Source organism: Neodiprion pinetum, chromosome 2, assembly GCF_021155775.2.
Source record: "Neodiprion pinetum isolate iyNeoPine1 chromosome 2, iyNeoPine1.2, whole genome shotgun sequence".
NCBI lineage: Eukaryota > Metazoa > Arthropoda > Insecta > Hymenoptera > Diprionidae > Neodiprion > Neodiprion pinetum.
Genome location: NC_060233.1, coordinates 39,310,933 through 39,330,155, shown reverse-complemented (window position 1 = coordinate 39,330,155; position 19,223 = coordinate 39,310,933). Strand labels below are relative to the sequence as shown.

The following is a 19,223-nucleotide window of genomic DNA, read 5'->3' as shown; positions in this document are numbered from 1 at the left end:
AGGTCAATCAGGACTTACCTCGCCGTTGCAGAAACAGAACAGGATTGCGACACAGAGACCCTAAAAATTATTAGTGATTTCATGTAGTTACAAGTTCCATGGATTTTATTTCATTACGAACTCATGTTGATATAATTAAAGTTTGATTATAGGGCGGTGCGTTTGAATTTCTGTCTTATCTTGAAATCATTCGTGTCCTTAATTTTTGAATTTCGGCTAATTCGCTAAAAATTACAAGAATTAATTGAACTCTCACTTGAAAAGATGCGGTAATGGCAGAGATGATCTCGTAGGCTTGTTCCCATGGATGGCCTTTCGGCGGGCGGAACGGAATGACCAAGTAATGAAGCCCTAGCAGTGGAACCAGAAGTAGCGTCGCCCTTGAAAGAGATGAACGCACGGAAATATTATGACACGTCATTAGAATTTTATCGCGTCTTTTTATTATAACGTCGATTATGAAAAATAGACACCTGAAAGCCTGCAGCATTGATCTCGATGGTCTTGTTCCGATCGCAGGACCGGCACGGAGTTTCGTCAAAAGAACGCGAACGATGTTACAAAGGAATAGAAGATTCAACAACGTCGAAACGCAGACCGGATAGATGAGAACATTCGCGTAATTTCCCTCGTTGATCCAGCACCTGGAACGAAACAATTTATTATTATTCGCAAGGTACGGCACAAAGAGGATATTTCAGCTTGAAGCACGAAATGTACATACGGACGTCGCTTTGATCTTTCAGCGGAAAACGTTAGGTAGTCGTAACACGATCAAGAAAATGAATATTCGCAAAATTACCCGCGTATACCTGATGCTCGTTATTATTTTGAAAGTAGAATTACATTAGAAAGTAATTTATCGTCTAGATGCAGTTGAATGATTTGTAGATTTTAAAATTTCTCTTATATATTTAAATAAAACATAGGCTGACTGCGAGCTTAGTCGATGAAATATTAGGAAAGTCCGTAAACTCTTATTGAGTCAAAAGTGAAATTACCTTATATTTTTAATTATAATCGAAATGTAAAAATACAGATTTAGAGCGTTGTATTTTTGCCGACTTTTTAAACAAACTTTATTCGCTGACGGTTAAAATTACGCGCTCAGGCGTGGAATCAACATAAATTATCGAGTGTATTATACCTACTGGGAAATTGAAAAAAGTGTTAAAGCGAATATATTTTCCCAACAGAGCTCCGTAAGATGTGTGAATCTGATAAAAAGTACGGATTTTTTTACATGGGTACAGCAGCCTCACGCCTTATATATTATGTGCTGGGTTGAAATATACGCAGAGGCATTCGTCATCTCGGCTATATACGTATATATGTATATACATATACCTATATATACCTGTATCGGGCGGGTATAAAGCGGAATTTAAATTGGATGAGAAATTGAAAGTAAAAGTTTTAAATGTTTCTCGAGAAGCGTACTTTTCCATAAGAATAAAGGCTTGAGGATGTATTCGCTATACATTCTCAACAAAAAGTGAGTCTCGTCGACGATATTGAATACTTTGTGATAAGATAAAAATCGGAAAAAATTAATCACAGTAACGACGATAAAAAAATTGAATTTCGATAATAATGATGCCCAAAAGTTTTTAACTAATTGCTTAAACAGAACATTGTTCAACAAATTTTTCAGGGAATATTTTATTTTTGTCACGTGAAATGAATTCTTTGATCTTTCTGAATGAACACATGAATTTTTAAACAGTTTTCTCATTATTTTGAAATTTGTAAAGGCTGTATTTACGTGTATGTATTTACATTGAACTATTCGTTCAATGCCCCGAAAACTTCTTACCAGCAGCGTAAAACTTATCCAAAATTCACGGTTTTTTCTTCATTTTTCGAAATGAAAAATTTATGGAAACGAAAATTCCGTAACAATGAGAAAATTCTTTAAAAATTCACGTGTATTCAGAAAAGTCACCGAATTCATCTCACATGACAAAAAAAAAATTCATACCCTGTGAATTTGTTAAACAACGTTTTGTTTAAAGAATTTGTGGCTAACTTTTGGGAATAATCATTATTGAAATTTAAGTTTCTTATCGACTTTATTGCGGTTGATTCTTTTCCGATTTTTATCTGATTACAAAGTATTCAATATCGTCGACGAGACTCACTTTTGCTTGCGGATGTATATAAAGCGGGGAGCGTATTATGTATGTATGTACACATATATGTATATACTTTTAGGCACCCAAGCCGGATGCCCTCGCGGCATGCGACAACTTTTCTCAACCCCCGTTGACTTCGAGGGTCGTTAAGCTTCGAATCATCCGTTTATTACGAGAAAGATTCTCTCCGTAGAGGTTTTAGGTCGACGATGCGTCACGTATACGCATCTATAATATTAAAGTCTACGCCGGACCAGATCGAACCGAGTTTTCGCTGATTTGGTGCGAGCTGATTTGGAATTGGCAGCCGCTTTTCCGTTCGACGATTTTTCACCCTCGGTCCAACTTTATTTCATTCTGTTTGCCTTCCCCCCCCCCCCCCCCCCCCCCCCGCTATTTCTATCACCCGCGCACATTTGTTACCGCGTCACCCTCTGATTGATGAAGTTCCTGAGGGGTTACCAACCAGACTGAGCAACAAGGCAAAAGGTATAAGATTCCGCACGTAATTCATCACGCAGCGAATCTTTATATTTATAAATTGTATAGAAAAATATTCGCTGTTGCATTGAAAGTATTCCATCAAATCTCGTCTATTATACGGTGGCACAGCTTTCTTACCCGTTTTCAATGCCAGCAGCTGTCCCGAGTGATGAATATGTTTACTCAAAACTACGCAGGAGCAGCTTTAATGTGCAATGCACTTAATGCCGACCCGTGGCTATAAAGTGCAGCCCATGCATCGTGAGGCAACGGTCAAGGGATTAAGCTGGTTATCGCTGTAGGGTAAAACTCTTGGCGGGATCGCTTCCGCTGCGGTTTGCATCGATAACGTTATGCTTCCTAGGTAGATGCGCGCGAATTTAACGTTCAAACAGTTTGCTTTGCTTAGCACCGAGGTGATTCCGTCCTTTCGAAATTGGATCTTGAAACGCGACGCTGCTGCTGCTGATGCTGCTGATGCTGATGCTGCTGCTGTCGCTGCAGCATTGTGTATCAATTAAACTGCGGTATATACCAACATCGTGTGCTTGCAAGCCGAGCGGCGATGCTCTCTGCACGCGTAATACCCCGATGTTGGTCTGTCAAACCAAAACCGCTATGTCTATGTACTCGACTATTCGCTGTGATCGATGCATGTTTACCCATATATCCCGCACGCACCGCATACCCGGCATTTGAATACAACAAGTACGCCGTGCTTGTAGAGAAGTTGCGCGAAAATCACGTGATCGATGCATCGCATCGCATTCTTTTAGTTTGAATTTACTACTTTCGAGCTGTTGTAGAAACTGAAATTCTAAGTGAATTTATACTCTTGCCATTATTTACTTTGGAGATAAATAGCATTGGATACGGGTTTTACGCTGAAACTGAATATATTGCCGGTATAAAATCGCAGGTGGGGTCACGGCGGCCATTTTTATTTTCCGCGAGAGGTTTTACACGCGCAATTTGGACGTACAGGATCGTTATCGCATTACAGAGAAAAAGTTCATCGAGGAAATAACAGTGTAGAGAGAAATCGAAAGAAGTGTATGAGGTACAAACTGTGAGCTGTCCGCAAGGTCATTACTGGTGCCTCTTAGGATGGCGTAGGTAATAACGATGATGGCTGGTAAGGGCCATCCCAATCCCATCAGCCACTTGACCAGTTTATGCTCGCTTGTGAACGCGCTTACGAGTAGGGTGTGCAAGTAGAATCCCTCGCACAGCATCCATGCGTAATTCGTCAATAGGAAATAATGAAGTATCATGTGCAGGAGTCTGCAGCCGATCTGAGGAGGGAGGAACGTGCTTTATGAGTTTAATTTCAGTTTTATTCGATAAACGAGCAATCGTCGGTGAGCTCAAGAGCAATAATACCGATTGCGGTATATATTATATTTAGGTTGGCACGTATGCCATTAAACGATGACAGTTTACCCCATTTTCGAAGAGAGTCGGTGTATTGGCGGCAACGGTGCCGTACCAAATCAACCATAGCGCGTTGTTAACGGCGAACGATGCGAAGAGATTCATGTGCAACGTAATTCTTGCGCATCTCAACGACCTGTAACGTTTAAAGTAAAATTGAATTTTCTTTATCTTGACACTGTAGAGAATCAAGGCGTAAACTGGTTAAATTGGCGAAATGCTCAACTTACCGGAAGTAAGTAAGGATTGCCAGGGACAAGAGAAGAGCGACCAGTGATATCGTGTATCCGGTTTCGTAGATGGTGTTCAGGCGCTGCTGCCACTGTAATAAAAAATTAAAAGAATAACAAAGTCGATGTCTGTACAAATGTAAAGATGCATTGCATCTACGAATTTTTAGAACACGACAGGTGAGCGATAAAAAAAACAAAATCAAATAACCCAACACGTCGCCGATCTGACATTCAGCATTCTCTGCACTCGTACCCCGGTTTTCACCTTCTCTTTGATATATCCAAACACGTCGCACAATCTGAAAGTAGTTCAGGTCTAAACGGTGAAAAGACTTGACACTCCGAGTTCTTTTGAAATTGCATGCTTGATACGAAGAGCTTTCTTTTCAAGTAAACAAAATCGAAATGAAAAACGACGGGAACTTTTAATTCCGTTACATACAGTGTCGTGTCCTTCTAATTCGAATACGATTCAACAATTTAATCTCAAAACACGTGTATCAAATTAGTATTTTCGAGTATAATACATTGTATACAAAAATGTATTAAATGTATTGTAATCTCATTTTATTCGCTGTCGTCATAAAAACACGAGGGAAAATCTTGAGAATCAATTCCGAAAGAAAAAGAGGCCCGCTGACGTTGGTGTGTTAAAAATTCCCATATACCTTCATGAATCTAAAAATTCTGATCAATCATATTGTTCGCTGCAGGGTATATGTTATTATGTACATTTAATATACAAAGACTCGTACAGTGAAATAGGGGTGTTGCCGTTGACAACATTCCTGAGGGTTTTCCCCAGGGACGAAAAAATTCCCTTCGCAAATAACTTCCACCTAATGAATTATGCAAGCTAGTAACGTATAAATATTTCGCCGTCGTCTACAGGTTGACATTGTCGTGTCGTGTTTTCCATGTAGCGATGCTGGTGGAGTCGTCTCGTCGTCGAGATGCGATGCAGGACTATGGCAGAATTACGTTACGCTTATCCTCGTAGGTATCTACTTGCCTTTTTGCATGGCAAAAGATACGTGGGGAGGGAATTTTCAGCATCAAGAGAGATTTTCCCTCTCACAGCAATGAGCCAATCTCTTCTTGTTCCACGAGATATACCGTCTAACGACGGGAATGAAGGGAAAAAGGAAATAGAATAGTTGGAGACGAAACTAATACAGCGATGTCGTATGTAGTTAATGGTAGGATTACACGGGCAGAGGTGGAAGAGCGAATTTTGCGGAAAGAAGGTTGATTATATTTGGCCAAGTTTTTTTTGATTCCTTTTTTTTACATCTCCTTACGCAGATGCGCAGGTTCAGTCCGGAAATCAGAAGTTACTGTACGAGGATCGCTAGCGTTACATCAAACTAATGAACAGAGGAAAGTGGTGGATTGCACGAGTGCTTCAGGAAGAGTTTTCATATTTTAGGGAACGAGAGAGATCTGCGCCGCTGTCTGTGCAATCAGAGGGTGGAATATTTCACCGCAAAGCTTTTGAATTTTTTACGGGAATATACAGGATATAGGTGTATGTGTGAATAGAAACCGAATTCTTTGGCGTAGAAATTATTAACGGGCTTCAATTATTCACGGTCACAAATCCGCAACTTTCAAATTGTGTCAGGAAAACTTTATTTCTTATACTAAGGTAATTTTTTTTTGCTGTCAAAAGTTTAATTATAAAACAATAGAAGATTATTGTACTCACACTGAGATCTTCCATGTTCACGCAGGTTGTATAATTGCTCCATATTTGCTGGGATTCCGGATGCTTGAACCAGGTACCATTCGCCTCGCAATCCTTGTGCGCGAAACCTGTAAAAACATTAAATAGAAGAAAAACATTAGTTGGACGCTTGAAGATTTGAGGGCGTATGTAATTCATAAGAATCTCGCAAATTCGTATAGAAAATAAATTTACGTTACAATTGGAAGTCTGATGAGAATTTTCGAAAATTCGCAAAGAAGTTCGTTCGAGGTTTGCAAAGATATTTTCAAGAAAGTTTCACGACCTACATGCTTACTGTTCATTTCTGCATGAAACTTTTCTCTCTGAAAAATCCTTGGAGCAATTCTAACGAGGACTATCTTTACAAATGTATTAATTTCAACGTGCGAATTAGCATGAGGAAACAAGTAGAGTTTTTTAAATTCAATTTTTGAACCTAGGTATTCATTGTTGGCGAAATAAGTAATAAATTTTATTAAATTCACACGACTATCCGGACAATCAGATCAAGCGAAGAATGATAAGAAATCTTTTACGAACGTCCGAAATGAATTGCCATCGGCATTGATCGGTCTTTGCGAACAATGTAAATATTTTTACGCAGTCTAAAGGTAGTTAATGGGGCATGGGGGAATATCGGGCGATTCGATCAAAGCTGTTTGTCCTGTCAGCGGACGGTATCGACATTGTGCAGTGGCGAACAAGCGGCGCGTCTTTTAGCCGGGGCTCGAAGAGGCGCCGTAGAAGGCGAGGTCTCGTTGTCCATTAACCCTCACAACCAGACGAAGGAAGCGCATTGTGCAACGGAGGAAACGCTGCGCCGTCCTCACATCAGCAAGGAGTACGGGGAGGAGGACAGACTGCGTCACGGACCACAGCGCAGCTCGGGGGAAAATTAATAACAATCTGTCCAACGGCTGCAGCGCACCATAGGCGATGTTGTTCGCTATAAGCTTCGGTAAATTGTCTGAGGACACGCTTCGACCCCGTTATCACAGATTGATACTTTGATGGGGAAATGAAAAAAATTTCTCTCTGTTTCTTTGTTCCGCCTTCGGTTGGCTGGGTTATTTTCAAAAATAATTAATTGCGAGAATATAGATACCTCTAAGCTTGCCCGGGAAATTGGAAGGAGTGATGCAGAAGAGAAGAGAAGTGTAGAAGAGAAATACCTACGTCAATGCGACCACGTACCGTGTATGATTGGTGTGGTGGAATTTTTTTTACCCTCTAGAAAGAAAAAAAAAAAAAATATGATGTTAGAAAAAAGGAGATAATGTAATCGGTAAAGTGGATCAAGCCTGGTGGAAAGCGGTTGAGTTGAGGGTGGAATGGCCAATGCACGGACATGGTGTCCAATACACTGAAACGAAAATGGGTTGAGTAAAGTGGCCTGAAGGGTCCAGAGTCTGCTCGCGTTCTGATCTGTACCAATAAGGATAGTGCTTGGAATTCTGTTCACTTTCCAGGGTTATCCGAAGTAATTTCAAGGCTATACGTCTGTCTAGAGTCGGAGTTGCGGCTCAGAGGAAGATGCGAAAGGTTTTTGAGGGCCAGTCGCGATGCGAAGGGGAGATTAAAGGATCCAGTCAAAGTTTCGTTCGCGTTGGATGTAGTAATTTCTGCATGCCGGTGAAACCGCTCAATATTTACCAACTCCGTTTGTTTGGCTCGAATATGCGTTACATGTACATAGTATATATGTATATATTCAATGGCTTTTCATTGATTATAAATTTATTCCACAAATTTCGTGAGACTTGATAATCCACGAAACATCGAAGAAATCTCTGGCGCGGTTACCGCGAGAATTAATGATCGCGGGAAATCTCCGATGCGGAATTTTCTTCCATAAGATAGAAAGGTATAATTCTTTGGTTATCAATTCAGGGTACGTAGGTAATGGGGCATACCGTGTTGCTGACGATTAGCGCAATAGCCCAGAACTGTTTCACCTATACATCTCTTGGAAACATGCGCCTCTTTCGTGCGATGCACCGCCCGTCTATCCGTATCCATATAAGTAATTGCTACAATTTGTTTGGCCGAGTAATGGAACGGCAACATTTGTTCGACGCCCTCTCTTATTCCTCGACCCCGTTATACACCACAAACCGGGAAGACGCGACATGTTTGACATACGATTTCCGGTGTACCCGAAGGTGGGTCTGATCGTAAAAAATTGCGAGTATAATTTCAATTGGCAAACCGTCATCTGCTTCTTTATCGAGGAGCTTAAATTACAAGTGTCACGCAGCTGGTGATATGCGGTTTTTGTTACAGCTTATGCTCGTGTCGATTTGAAACTAATTGCAGTGAAAATGAGCGTGGTTCTTCTATCCTCCAGCTATTGAACGCGTGCGCGCAATCTATTTCGTCAGGAAGGCGCGTTGTTGAAACTGCATTGGTAGTTGTGTACACCGTGCAATTTACCGTATTAGCGATGAGTATTGATTGCGGTGTGTGTGACCTACCCGGTTCGCACCCTCCGCGTGCATCGCGTTAAATATATTTGATCCCATGGTGGAATTTTCGAATATACCTGTAACCGTCCATTCACCGTGTCAAACCTGCTTCCGGCGATAAAACACTCGCGGTCGTTATACCGAACAAAAGTATCATCCACTTCAACCCATGCACGTCTTTTTCACGCGCTTTTCGCCATTCATATCTGCAACTTGTTGAATTGCGATATGAAAACCGTTTTATCTTTTCAATGGATATCGATAAGTTACACGGTCCACGTCTTTGGACTTTGCGGAAAATCGAAGGTGGACATTTTAATTGTAGTGAAATTTTGAAATTTCACTCAACGACGATAATTCGAATCTCGTTCTAGGCACGGTTTTTTGCACGGTAAGTGGCGCGAGGATTGAATGAAACGGAAGTTTTACACGCGGATAATTCGAGAGCGGAAGTCTAATACCTACGGAAGCGTTTTTCCCCGCATATATATGCCTGTCGCGTCTTAACGGCCGCGAGTTAACCGCCGTCCTAAAGAAGGCCGTTTCCATGCCTGCAGATGCTTTTTCCGCAATCCCATCCTCGGCGGTTTTTTCATGCACTTCTGCAGTACCCCTGAATCTCGTCGCCTTAGATTCGCGCGTCCTTTATAAATAATTTACCGAGCCTTTTAACACCGGGATCCTTTTAACAGCTGTAAAATTGTGCGTGTAATGCAATAAGCTCAACGAGCCGCTGCGGCTTTGCAAGCTCGCATCACGCGGTGTGTCGGAACGCTTTACCCGAATCGAGCCGAGTTCAACCCTCTCTCCTTTTGCGGTTATACGGTTATTTCCGGTTGAGTAAAATCTCCGGATAGGATCTGTACGTTTGCATTGCTCCAAGTCAAATTTACCTCGATTTCAGACAGAGAGCTCGATCCTTCAAAATTGCACGAGTTTTCACCATTTTCCAACCCCGACGCCATACGCCATGTGATCCATCCGGGTTTACATTTCAAACGAGTTTCAAAGTAAACTATATACGAATCCGAAATAAATCAGGACAGTTTTCATCCGCATTAGCATTGAATGAACTTTTCTTTCAGAAGCTCCTGAGAGAAGTCAATTTCGATCTTATACCTACTATTTGGCCGATACGAACTTCGGTATAAATAAACATTCGTACATACATACATCTATATATATATATATATATGTATATATACAGTAAACGCCGTATGAAGAGCGAGTATTTAAGGTATCTCAGTTATCTGTTACTCTGCACTGCGGCAAGGGACGCAAACGTTCCATTTTACTCAACGTGCAGACAGACGTATCAATGTGGCCGAGTGAATGATTCTTTGTTGCATGGCTTTGATGGATTAAACGATAACTGGGAGAAAATTTTTTTTTTCTTTCTTTCTTTTTTTTTTAACGCACGACATGCCGCCTGGCTTAACCAGGCTCAACGCGACGTGCTTCATTCGCCGATGAAGTTCCCGAGGGAGTCAGGAATTCCACAATTGAGCGTGAATTTTGAGAAAAATATACGGGGAGGAAATATTACGCGTCTGATTTTCACAGTGCAACGAAAGTACTCAACGTCGTCTATTTGAAAATATGAATATGTTCTTTAGAAAAGGATGAGACTGAATTTTTAAACATTTTCCACTCGGTTAACGTTCTATCGCGAAATATTCGCGGAATATATTGATGGAATGCACTACTGCTCTGCCTGTTTCGTATCGGAGCATTGACGACGTTTATCTGCATTATATACGTATACGTATTTACCGTATATATATATATATATATATATTATATATATATAGATACACGCACACCTTTGTAAAGAGAAATCGAATATTTTTCTTGCACCGAGCTCAGAGAGGGTGGTATAGTGCAGCTCCTGTGTTGCGGGGTGAAAGTATTTTCTCATAAAGTTTAACCTCGCGGAAAAATGGAACTAGAATATCGCCGTCTATACGTACATGGGGAAATGCTGAAGGGAGCTTTTCCTCGACTGTATAAAATGTTCCGAGTTCACTACGGAAATCCGAACAAAATATTATTGCGGATGAAGATATACGTTTAGGTACCAATTTCAATGCTAATACTTCATTACTTCGTGTAACGTAATTGCAGAGCGCAATTAGAAACATTATCTCTATATCTTTTTTTTTTTTTTCCCCTATGCTTATCACTATTTTTTCTATTTCTTTTATTTCTCCACCGTAATAAATTGCTTCCTTATGATGAAGATTATACTTTTTCGTTTCATTTAATCTTTCCCTGGCTTTCAATTACATTTTCTTCTGTACTTGATTATTTATTTACTTATCTTGTTGTTTTTTCTAAAAAGATAAAACGACTTTTTAATCTCATCTATTTTTGTTTGGCTTTTATTTATATTTTCTTTTGTGCTTGCTTATTAATTTATTTATCATGTATTTTGAAAAAAAAAAAAAAATATTACTCACTTCTTCTTTCTATTATTTAGTTTTGTAAGCATTGTATGTCCTTGTAACAGTACTTATCTGTGGTTTTCACGAAGGTCACACCAGAATCTAATAAATTACTCTCTACTCTACTCTACTCTACTCTACTCTCTAAGGAGAGAGAAAATCTCCCGTCCTCTCTCTCCATATCTCGCAAGGAACTTCTTAGATATGAAATATGAGCATTGCGAAAGCTTCACGTCCTACACTTTACGCGCTTACACGTATATGAATCCTTCAAACTTAAACTCCTAGTCGATTACAGACTCGTAAGTGAATCTGCGGGTATTAGGTTTTAAAAATCCTTTCAAACATACTGAAGGAATTTATTTTTATCGTTTTATTTTAATGATATTTACATTTCTGATGAGAAATGAAGTACGGCAAATGCGTTGAAAAATTGGTAGAAATCGATTTCAAAACGGCTATTACAATGTCCAGATATTTTCTCCCCCGTAATATCGGGGAAAGGCCAACAAAATGGGCCCTGAAGGGAGGAATAACCTTTAGGCCAATTTGGACGGCGCAATTTTTTCCTCTTCGGTTTAAAAATACGCTTCAAGATTTGTTGAAATTTTTTAAAATCCCATTTGATTGTAAAGGGGGCCCATTTCGCCCGCCTCCCCCCAATGCACGACACTTTGTTTAATTTTATAATATTGCCGGTATAGCAATAATTTGCACGAACGGTGAAAGAATGAGCGAGTGCAGCCATGGTGAAGTTATCGGAATTATACGACCGTACTTGCAGGTCGTGCAACGAAAAGCGAAGCGTCCTTAGATTCTCTGCGGTTAAGAAAAAGGAAAACGTGAAAAGGAAAAACCTGAAATTGCCGTAGTATCCACGATCCGCGCGGCTGCTGACTTCTCGACTAGCTTGCGGAGTTCGTCTTTTTATCTCGATCCGTTTTATCGGTCAAGTTTTACAAGTTTCTACTTACATTACACCTGCGTGTACCTGCATGGACGCAGATCGTTTTTTATTCCTGGTATTTCCTAGCTCAAACGGGCGAGTTTTATGTCGGAACGTTTAATTTATTGCCAAACCGGTATTCCGATTCCGATCACGTTTAGGGTGGGTGCAACCCATATTCAAGATATAACCGACGATACCTTCGAACCATTTATTCAATATCGTCGACGCATTGTTCTCCATCGGGAAATAACAACGTTCAGTCATTATTGTTGAATAGGGCTTTGTTCGATATCGAATCGCAGCAAGTCGCTCGAAAGCTCCTCAGCTTTTGTCCGTGCAGGCGTTATATTTTCGTAACGCGGTAAATTCGTCTGCATTGTACGAGAGAACCTTTATTTATCATTAATTTTATTAAAATTTTTACCGACAAAAAAAAAAAGACATTCGAATTAGAAATTTCATTCTCGTATGTCATCTGTAAATCAAGTTTTTAAGATAACTCAAAGCCTCTAAGTGAGAATTAAGGTTTTTTCATTCGCAATGCTACTCAAAGGAAATTATGAAAGAGTAAATGTAGCTGCTTTCAAGGCTAATTCTAGATGAAGAACGCCGCGGAAATCGTCGTTTCATACAGCGTTTGACCTTTGAGGTACAAAAAACGATGCATAAATTTTGGAACTTTTACTTTGAGCTTATTTTCAAAGCCTTTTCGTACGTACAGCAATGAAAATGCCGCTGGGGGATAGATGAACAAAATTGAACCCCTGCAAGCGAGGGACGCAACGTGCTAAAAATTCAAAAACAAAGTGATAAATTTGATGCTCGAATACATTCTGATGCAGTTATATTGACGCTATGTGCCCAGGTATAATGCTTCACGAAAATACGCGACGGACTTTGAGAATTATTTTCGCAATATTACCTGAAATGCGAGGGTATTCATTTCACGGAACACGCACCCACTTTTGCAAATTCAAAAAACGAGGCTCAAATGGAATTCAATGTTATTCATCCCTCGGCGGAAATCGCGTGTTCCCGTGATATTCCAAGCTTGCCGTTTCGTCTCCACGTTGCTTCAAATTTTTTATACGCATTCGGTTAATACATATCTACGTATAATGGACGTCTCAAGGCAAGCTCGAATACCTAATCACGACCTCCCGATGACATTACACATCAGTTTATTTCGACAAATGGAGAAAATATTCGAGACTTGCTATCACTTGTAAATTGTATTCCTATTTGATTCAAGCTTTTATTTTGTCGAAGGTATCAGGTTCTGGGAAACTCACGTCAGACGATTCGTCACAGAAACTTATTGATCGTCGGTCTTTGTGTCTTGCTGAAATAAAATTAGCCGCTATTGTACGTATACGAAGAGAGAAAATTATTATACGGAAACATAAGTAGTCTTTTATTTAATGGACTGAAGTTTTTGTACAAATATCTTCGGCTCGTAAAAATTTTAATTAATTTTCCAAGAACCTATCGTCAATTGCTGACCATTTATTACACCATGAATTATTATTGGGATTGAAATTTTTTTGAGATGGAAAACACACAGGCGATAAAAGGTGTGAAGAGTATACTACATTGACAATAAGGTTGAATTCATACTTCGGTATTCGCATATCTTCCTACAATAACCCTGGAATATCGGTTAAATTATCTTTATTGAATAATTCATGTACCTTGTCCAGGTGAAAATTATACTCGTCCATGTTCACGATGCGTGCCTGTGCAGAAAATAATGTGCTTGAACACAAGTATATCGACTGGGTAATAATGCCGAGATTAAGGACGAGCAGCCGGGTGTAAAAGTTCGATTGCGTGATTGCTTATGCCTCGATCAGTCGGCGGTTTTTTCTATTCCCGAAAGTACTAGCGGCGAAACCGCGCGAAAAAGCCTCGGATGGTGAACGGTAAGCTACAAAGCGCTGTAAGCTACTTGGAAACAGCCCGAGGCTTTTTGTAGAGTGAATATAAAGCCCGGTGATGCGTGAAGTCTCACAGCTAAGCTGAGCGGTCTTAGTTTTAAGACTGTATTACACTCGTTCTTCACTTATAGTGTTACGATACGTAGTTGGAAAACACTCGAGTAACTCTACTCAGAAAAATGTCGGAACGAAAGGTAGTTTTATTTCACGGGGTTGAACGCGTCATGAAATGAATTATTTCTGACGAGGTTTAATCTCACCAGAGGGACTTTTCGAACTGCAAAACTTATATTGAATTCTGCAGAAAGAGTAACTTTCAAAACTAAATCATAAAGTTATAGTATGTATATGTACACAGTTTCACAACGACGATTATATAACATACTCGAGGCGCAGTCTCTTTCTAACATTTGTTTAGGTGAAAAAAATCACTTTAAACGTAGAAACAGCAGCTTGGTTTTATACTTTGATTCTTATTCATGAGTGTCGGAAAAATTAGGTCTTGTAAGTTTTTACTTGAAGATTATTACCCGCGATTATAAAACTTCCTTACAAGAAATTCTAAGGAGAAAAACTTCATCGAAATACCTAATTGTAAGTTCTCCGAGGAGACATACCTTTTTTTTTTAACCCTTTGAGGCTTCCAGCTTTTTCCACTCCGGGTAAACTCACTTATTTGAAACTTTGACGACGGGCGACATTCCACACCAGCGAGCACAATTTCAAACCACAGCTAGAACTTTACTCTCGATCTTTTACATACACTCATCGTTTATCCGAGTTTCGAGTTTTTCGAATTACGATAGATGCAGAATACCCGTTTTTATAATTCAACAATTTTCTTCAGAAACTTACAGAGAAATGTTGCGTGTAAAACAGAGATAATTTGACAGGCACTTCAATCTTCCGATACTCGTTTCCTGTCATATTGTTTTAGAAAGCCAAGAGCAAATTTCACATGCACATATTTCAAACGATCAGTTAACCATTGGTCCATTGATCGAAGGACCCCAGAGAGTCGTCGAAGGCGGTCAAAGCGACCATGTTGTTCCCTCTTTGGTTTGATCATCTCGAGGGCATTGCGAATTCCCTAAAACTGTTTCATCAGGAAAGCCAAAATTTATGTGCGCATACATTTCGGTCTACAAATGAATAATTTTTTTATTAATTTACACCTGTCTCGAGATGAATAGGTAGGTTTGAAAAAGGGTGAGAAAGAAACAAGTTTGTAAAAGTTAGTTAACTTTTCAGTATATATCACTCAGATGTACAGAAGAGAAATAAACGCAGAAGAAAGCAGGAGAAGCTCTTTTTGAAGTTGATAAAATTGTATGAATTGAGTTGAAAAAAATATCGTCTCAATCTTGTAATTTGGATTTGTATTATTTAATTTTTCACGACCTGAATGAGAGAATTTTTTAACGAAATTCAAATCAATCGATTCCAGTATTGATGTTCGGATCTTGAAGCTATGATTTTTTCTTCGTTCGATTAATTTTTTCACTGGACTGTACGCGCCTGGTGAAACTTTAATTGCAATTAGAAAATTTGAACGAAATCTGAAATATTAACGGGGGCGGAAAAAGTTTCCTGGTTCGTCAAGTAGAGAATATGCATATTTACGTGCCACATTTGAACGAGGATAATTGACAACGCTATGCGAAACGTCTGACGTAGTTAGAACGAGGTTTAAACTGCGACTTACTTTTACCTATACATATACATATATATATACATACATACATATTCGTCCGTAAATCGTACTATACATTGTTACCTTTTACGGGATGAATACAGAGGAGATAAACTTTGTTGATCAGATCGAAAGAGCTGAACTAACCGGTCGTTGATGGTCCATTTCGATTGATGCAGGTTATCCAAGAAGCGGTTCACGTCCGCAGGTGGCATCGACTTATTTGCCCGTAAATCGATCGGGAGCTATCAACGGCACCTGGACCATCGGAAAGTGCCAATAAAACCGAAGAGTTCAACGGGGCTTCGTTTCATCTTCCTCCCCGACTTCGCGTCATCCCTTATTTTCCACAATTTTTTACTCCAATCATTTTCCACTCGGTATGCACGCTTTTCCATACCTATCGCATAATAAGCCGAAGCGAGGGATAAACGGAGAACGGAGAACGGACTACGGAGTAATAAACTCCCCGTCCATTATAATAAAGTCAATTCGCAGTTTATCGCGCTACTGCGAGGCTTCGTAATGGATTCATATTTCGCAGTATTAAAAATCGCTCGGTTTTTAAAATCGAAAATTTTGTCAAGAGGTGGCACCCGATTTATTCACCCTGTAGTCCTGCAGCATTCGCGCAGTCTTTCAACCTTTTCACACTTGCTGCCCAACGAATTGCACGGCATATTTGCGACGACCGCCTCAAGAGCTTTTAAATTCCGATTGAATGGCAGTCGCTTTACCCGAACCCTTGTATTTTTTTTTTTTCATTCTCCCCAAAAAGACAGGGACAGTGACGTAGTTATTACAATGCAACCAATGCGGTCGCCCCTGACTCGAGGGGCCCCAGCCAGGCACAAAAAAAATGTTTTTTTTTTAAAATTATTTTCCAGCTCCAGAACTCCAAAAAAAAAACGTCTCGTCAATTGAGCCCACGCGACTCGAGCTATAAAATTTTTTAAGTTGAATATGAATTTAACAATATATTATATTGGAATAAACCGAATTTCATCAACCTTTTGCTCAGTCACTGTTTCAGTTTTTGAATATCGTTTTTTCGCATGTCGATCAATGAGAAGTTCCGTATTATGGCGACAAGTTTATCTTCTATCGGAAGTAAATGTGGACTTTTGCCATACAATTCCCGCTATTCTACAATTTAATTATCTACGCGAAGTAAGACTTTTTTAATCTCAGCTTTCATATGTTTACTTACCGGGGCTCCTTCGATTTTTTTCACACCGGGGCCCGTAAAGTTTAGTTACGACACTGGACAGAGACGGGTGCAATCGTTCGTGAATTTTTTTTTTTTCTCCCCTTACTCACATTACTCCGTTTCATTTCTTTGCTCTTCTTTCACTCGACAATGTTGTCTGCGAAATGGTACACCATTATTATTATAGAGTTCTGAATACGCAGGTATGAAAAAAAGCATTTTTTTTTCACCTGCATGGGACGTTTTTGGGTAAATGTAAAGTATTCGTGTGTGCCGAATCCAAAAATGACTTCTATTTCCTTCTAGTATTCTTGCAAAATACAAGGTGTTTGCATAAAAAAAAGTATAACGATAATGAAAAAAACCATCGTTTTGTTACATTCAACTAAACAATGTTTCTTATAAAATGTAACAAACGATTTCTTTATAAAATGTATTCAACACTCCGTGTTCATTCGTTTCGAATGTGAAAACTTATCTTCTTCTCTTTGATACACCTCCGAAAACGCTTCCGCTTTTCATTTTCTGTTTCCCTGTTTGTATTTATTCTCGAGTCTCGCTCTGATACGTATTAAATGGAAGTAGGAAATCAATTTTGCATAGGATTTTTAGAATCAAGAATAGGACACCAGATTTCGAATTAAACCGGAGTTTTGCTATAAATGAATCTGCAAACACGACTTGAAGAAAAAATCTCTACGTCATGGGAGCTTTTGAATATTTTATCCGGTTTCAGCAAGTAACGATCTACAAGATACAGTATAAAAAATCTGTGCAGCTTTTTTCGTTGCAAACGAAAAGTTCTTTATTACGGCCGCGGTTAAATTTCAACTCTTCGTCACAGTTTCCTGATGCAATTAGCCACCGATGTGCAAGTGCGTTTATCGCATCCCCGCGAGGATATCCGTTTTCCCGAACGGGTCTTTATAACTCTCCTCCTTCGAGCTTTATATTCCATCAACTTCTCCCTCTCATCCTCCCCACATCCTCAATCCCGGGTTTTATGATAAGCAGGGCTTTCTCGCAACGTATATCAGAAATTCCAATAATTATTCTCCGCAAATCCCTTGAAGCAATTTCATACCCTCATCCATATATGCAATGATGTTCACGCCTCGCGATGTCTCTCTGTAACCGATCGTATACTCGCCCCTTATACCTGCGAATGTACAAGACACACACATCTTACCCTATAGGCTAGATCCAATAATCGATCGGGTACTTATACCGAGCGAAGATATCAAGTTTCTGGTAAAATCGGAGTGTTCTCATCGGTCTCGACAGAAATACCGGAGCTGCTGCAATTCACTCTAAAAATCGTTTATTTAAAAGCTCTTTCGGTTGCAGCTGGCGTTCCCACGGAAAATCCTAAACTTTGCTCACGTTTTATACGAATCGCGTATACGTACCAAGATGTGAAACGTATAAACTGAAAATCACCTACGTATAAAGCATAATATAGGGTAATAACTTACACTTGCTGCGCACAAATCGCAATGTATTATTATTCATTTGGCTTGACTATTTCGATTCTGAAAATTTGCAGCGAGAGTAACAAGTAGCCGTAGGATAAACCGGATGTGTAATTGCGGAGGAAGGCTTGAGCCTTAATTGCGCTGTTTCCACCTCCCTCCCTCCCTCCCTTCCTCCCGCATCCCGCATCCCGAAGGCTTCGGATTTCAAACTCGAACTTTTAATGGTTACCGACTTTTGTAACGACTGGTTGGGTGAAGTGCAGCCGTTACTGCAGTCTCTGAGTTTCTAGTTCTCTGTACGTACCGCGCGCTTGTGTTTGTCACCGATAATTAATTACTCCGTGATTCTGCCTTGTCATTTGCGCTGTTGCGGCTAACAATAAGAGCTGGGACTCAGCGGTCGCACAAAGGGTTTCATAGCTTTGTCATTTCTCTCCTTATCGCTGAATCTTCTTGGGGAGAACATCGTAGGTACCTGACGCGACATCAAATAATGACATCACGACAAATTAGTTCCTAAATTAAGTTCTCGAGATTTCTTATCATACTTGATACGGCAATTATAATTCTCTCGGCTTTGTTCTCCATGCTGAAGGTATGTACAATAATGTCAAGAGTAAGGGTATAAGGGTACACCGAAATCACTTGGGAAATGAGAAAGAAAAGGTTCTTATACAACGTTGTTCTGGAATGTTCATTTCTGACGAAGCAGAAGTTTCGAACGTCTTAGTTTTACCTTCTAAAAATCAGCAGTCTGAGTACTGTTCGTTTGGGCTTATGTATAATCAACTGCGGTTGGAAATAATTTAATTTTGTCTCATTGGACGAAAAAATGTTAAGTTTGAACCCGATTAAGAAATGAATGATCAGCGAGAAAAAAATTACGTACAGAAAAAGAGCAGAGCTGATTGGTCTGTTCGGTATCGTGTTTTCTCCTGATTCGTTATGCGCTTTTTACTTTAACGCAACATTTGCAGGAGACGTTTGTTTAAAATTTTTTTTTTTCTCCTTCGGTTGAGATTTATGCGCTCAACGG

General features: G+C 39.7%; 2 protein-coding genes across 12 annotated transcripts in view; one reads left to right on the top strand and one right to left on the bottom strand.

The window, feature by feature from the left end:
• Positions 1–19,223, bottom strand: part of Dh31-R (Diuretic hormone 31 Receptor) — a 159,071-nt gene that overhangs the window by 3,380 nt on the left and 136,468 nt on the right. For all 9 annotated transcript variants that reach the window (XM_046611871.2, XM_046611868.2, XM_046611872.2 and 6 more), the window contains 7 exons: positions 5,994–6,100; positions 4,283–4,374; positions 4,062–4,188; positions 3,687–3,913; positions 474–644; positions 257–380; positions 19–60 (listed from right to left, as the gene is read on the bottom strand). In XM_046611871.2, the coding sequence (XP_046467827.1) occupies positions 19–60; positions 257–380; positions 474–644; positions 3,687–3,913; positions 4,062–4,188; positions 4,283–4,374; positions 5,994–6,100 (890 nt within the window). The remainder of the gene's footprint in view (positions 1–18; positions 61–256; positions 381–473; positions 645–3,686; positions 3,914–4,061; positions 4,189–4,282; positions 4,375–5,993; positions 6,101–19,223) is intronic.
• The window catches only part of LOC124212098 (transmembrane protein 19), a 39,568-nt gene that overhangs the window by 7,364 nt on the left and 12,981 nt on the right, over positions 1–19,223 (top strand). The gene's annotated exons all lie outside the window — the stretch shown is intronic.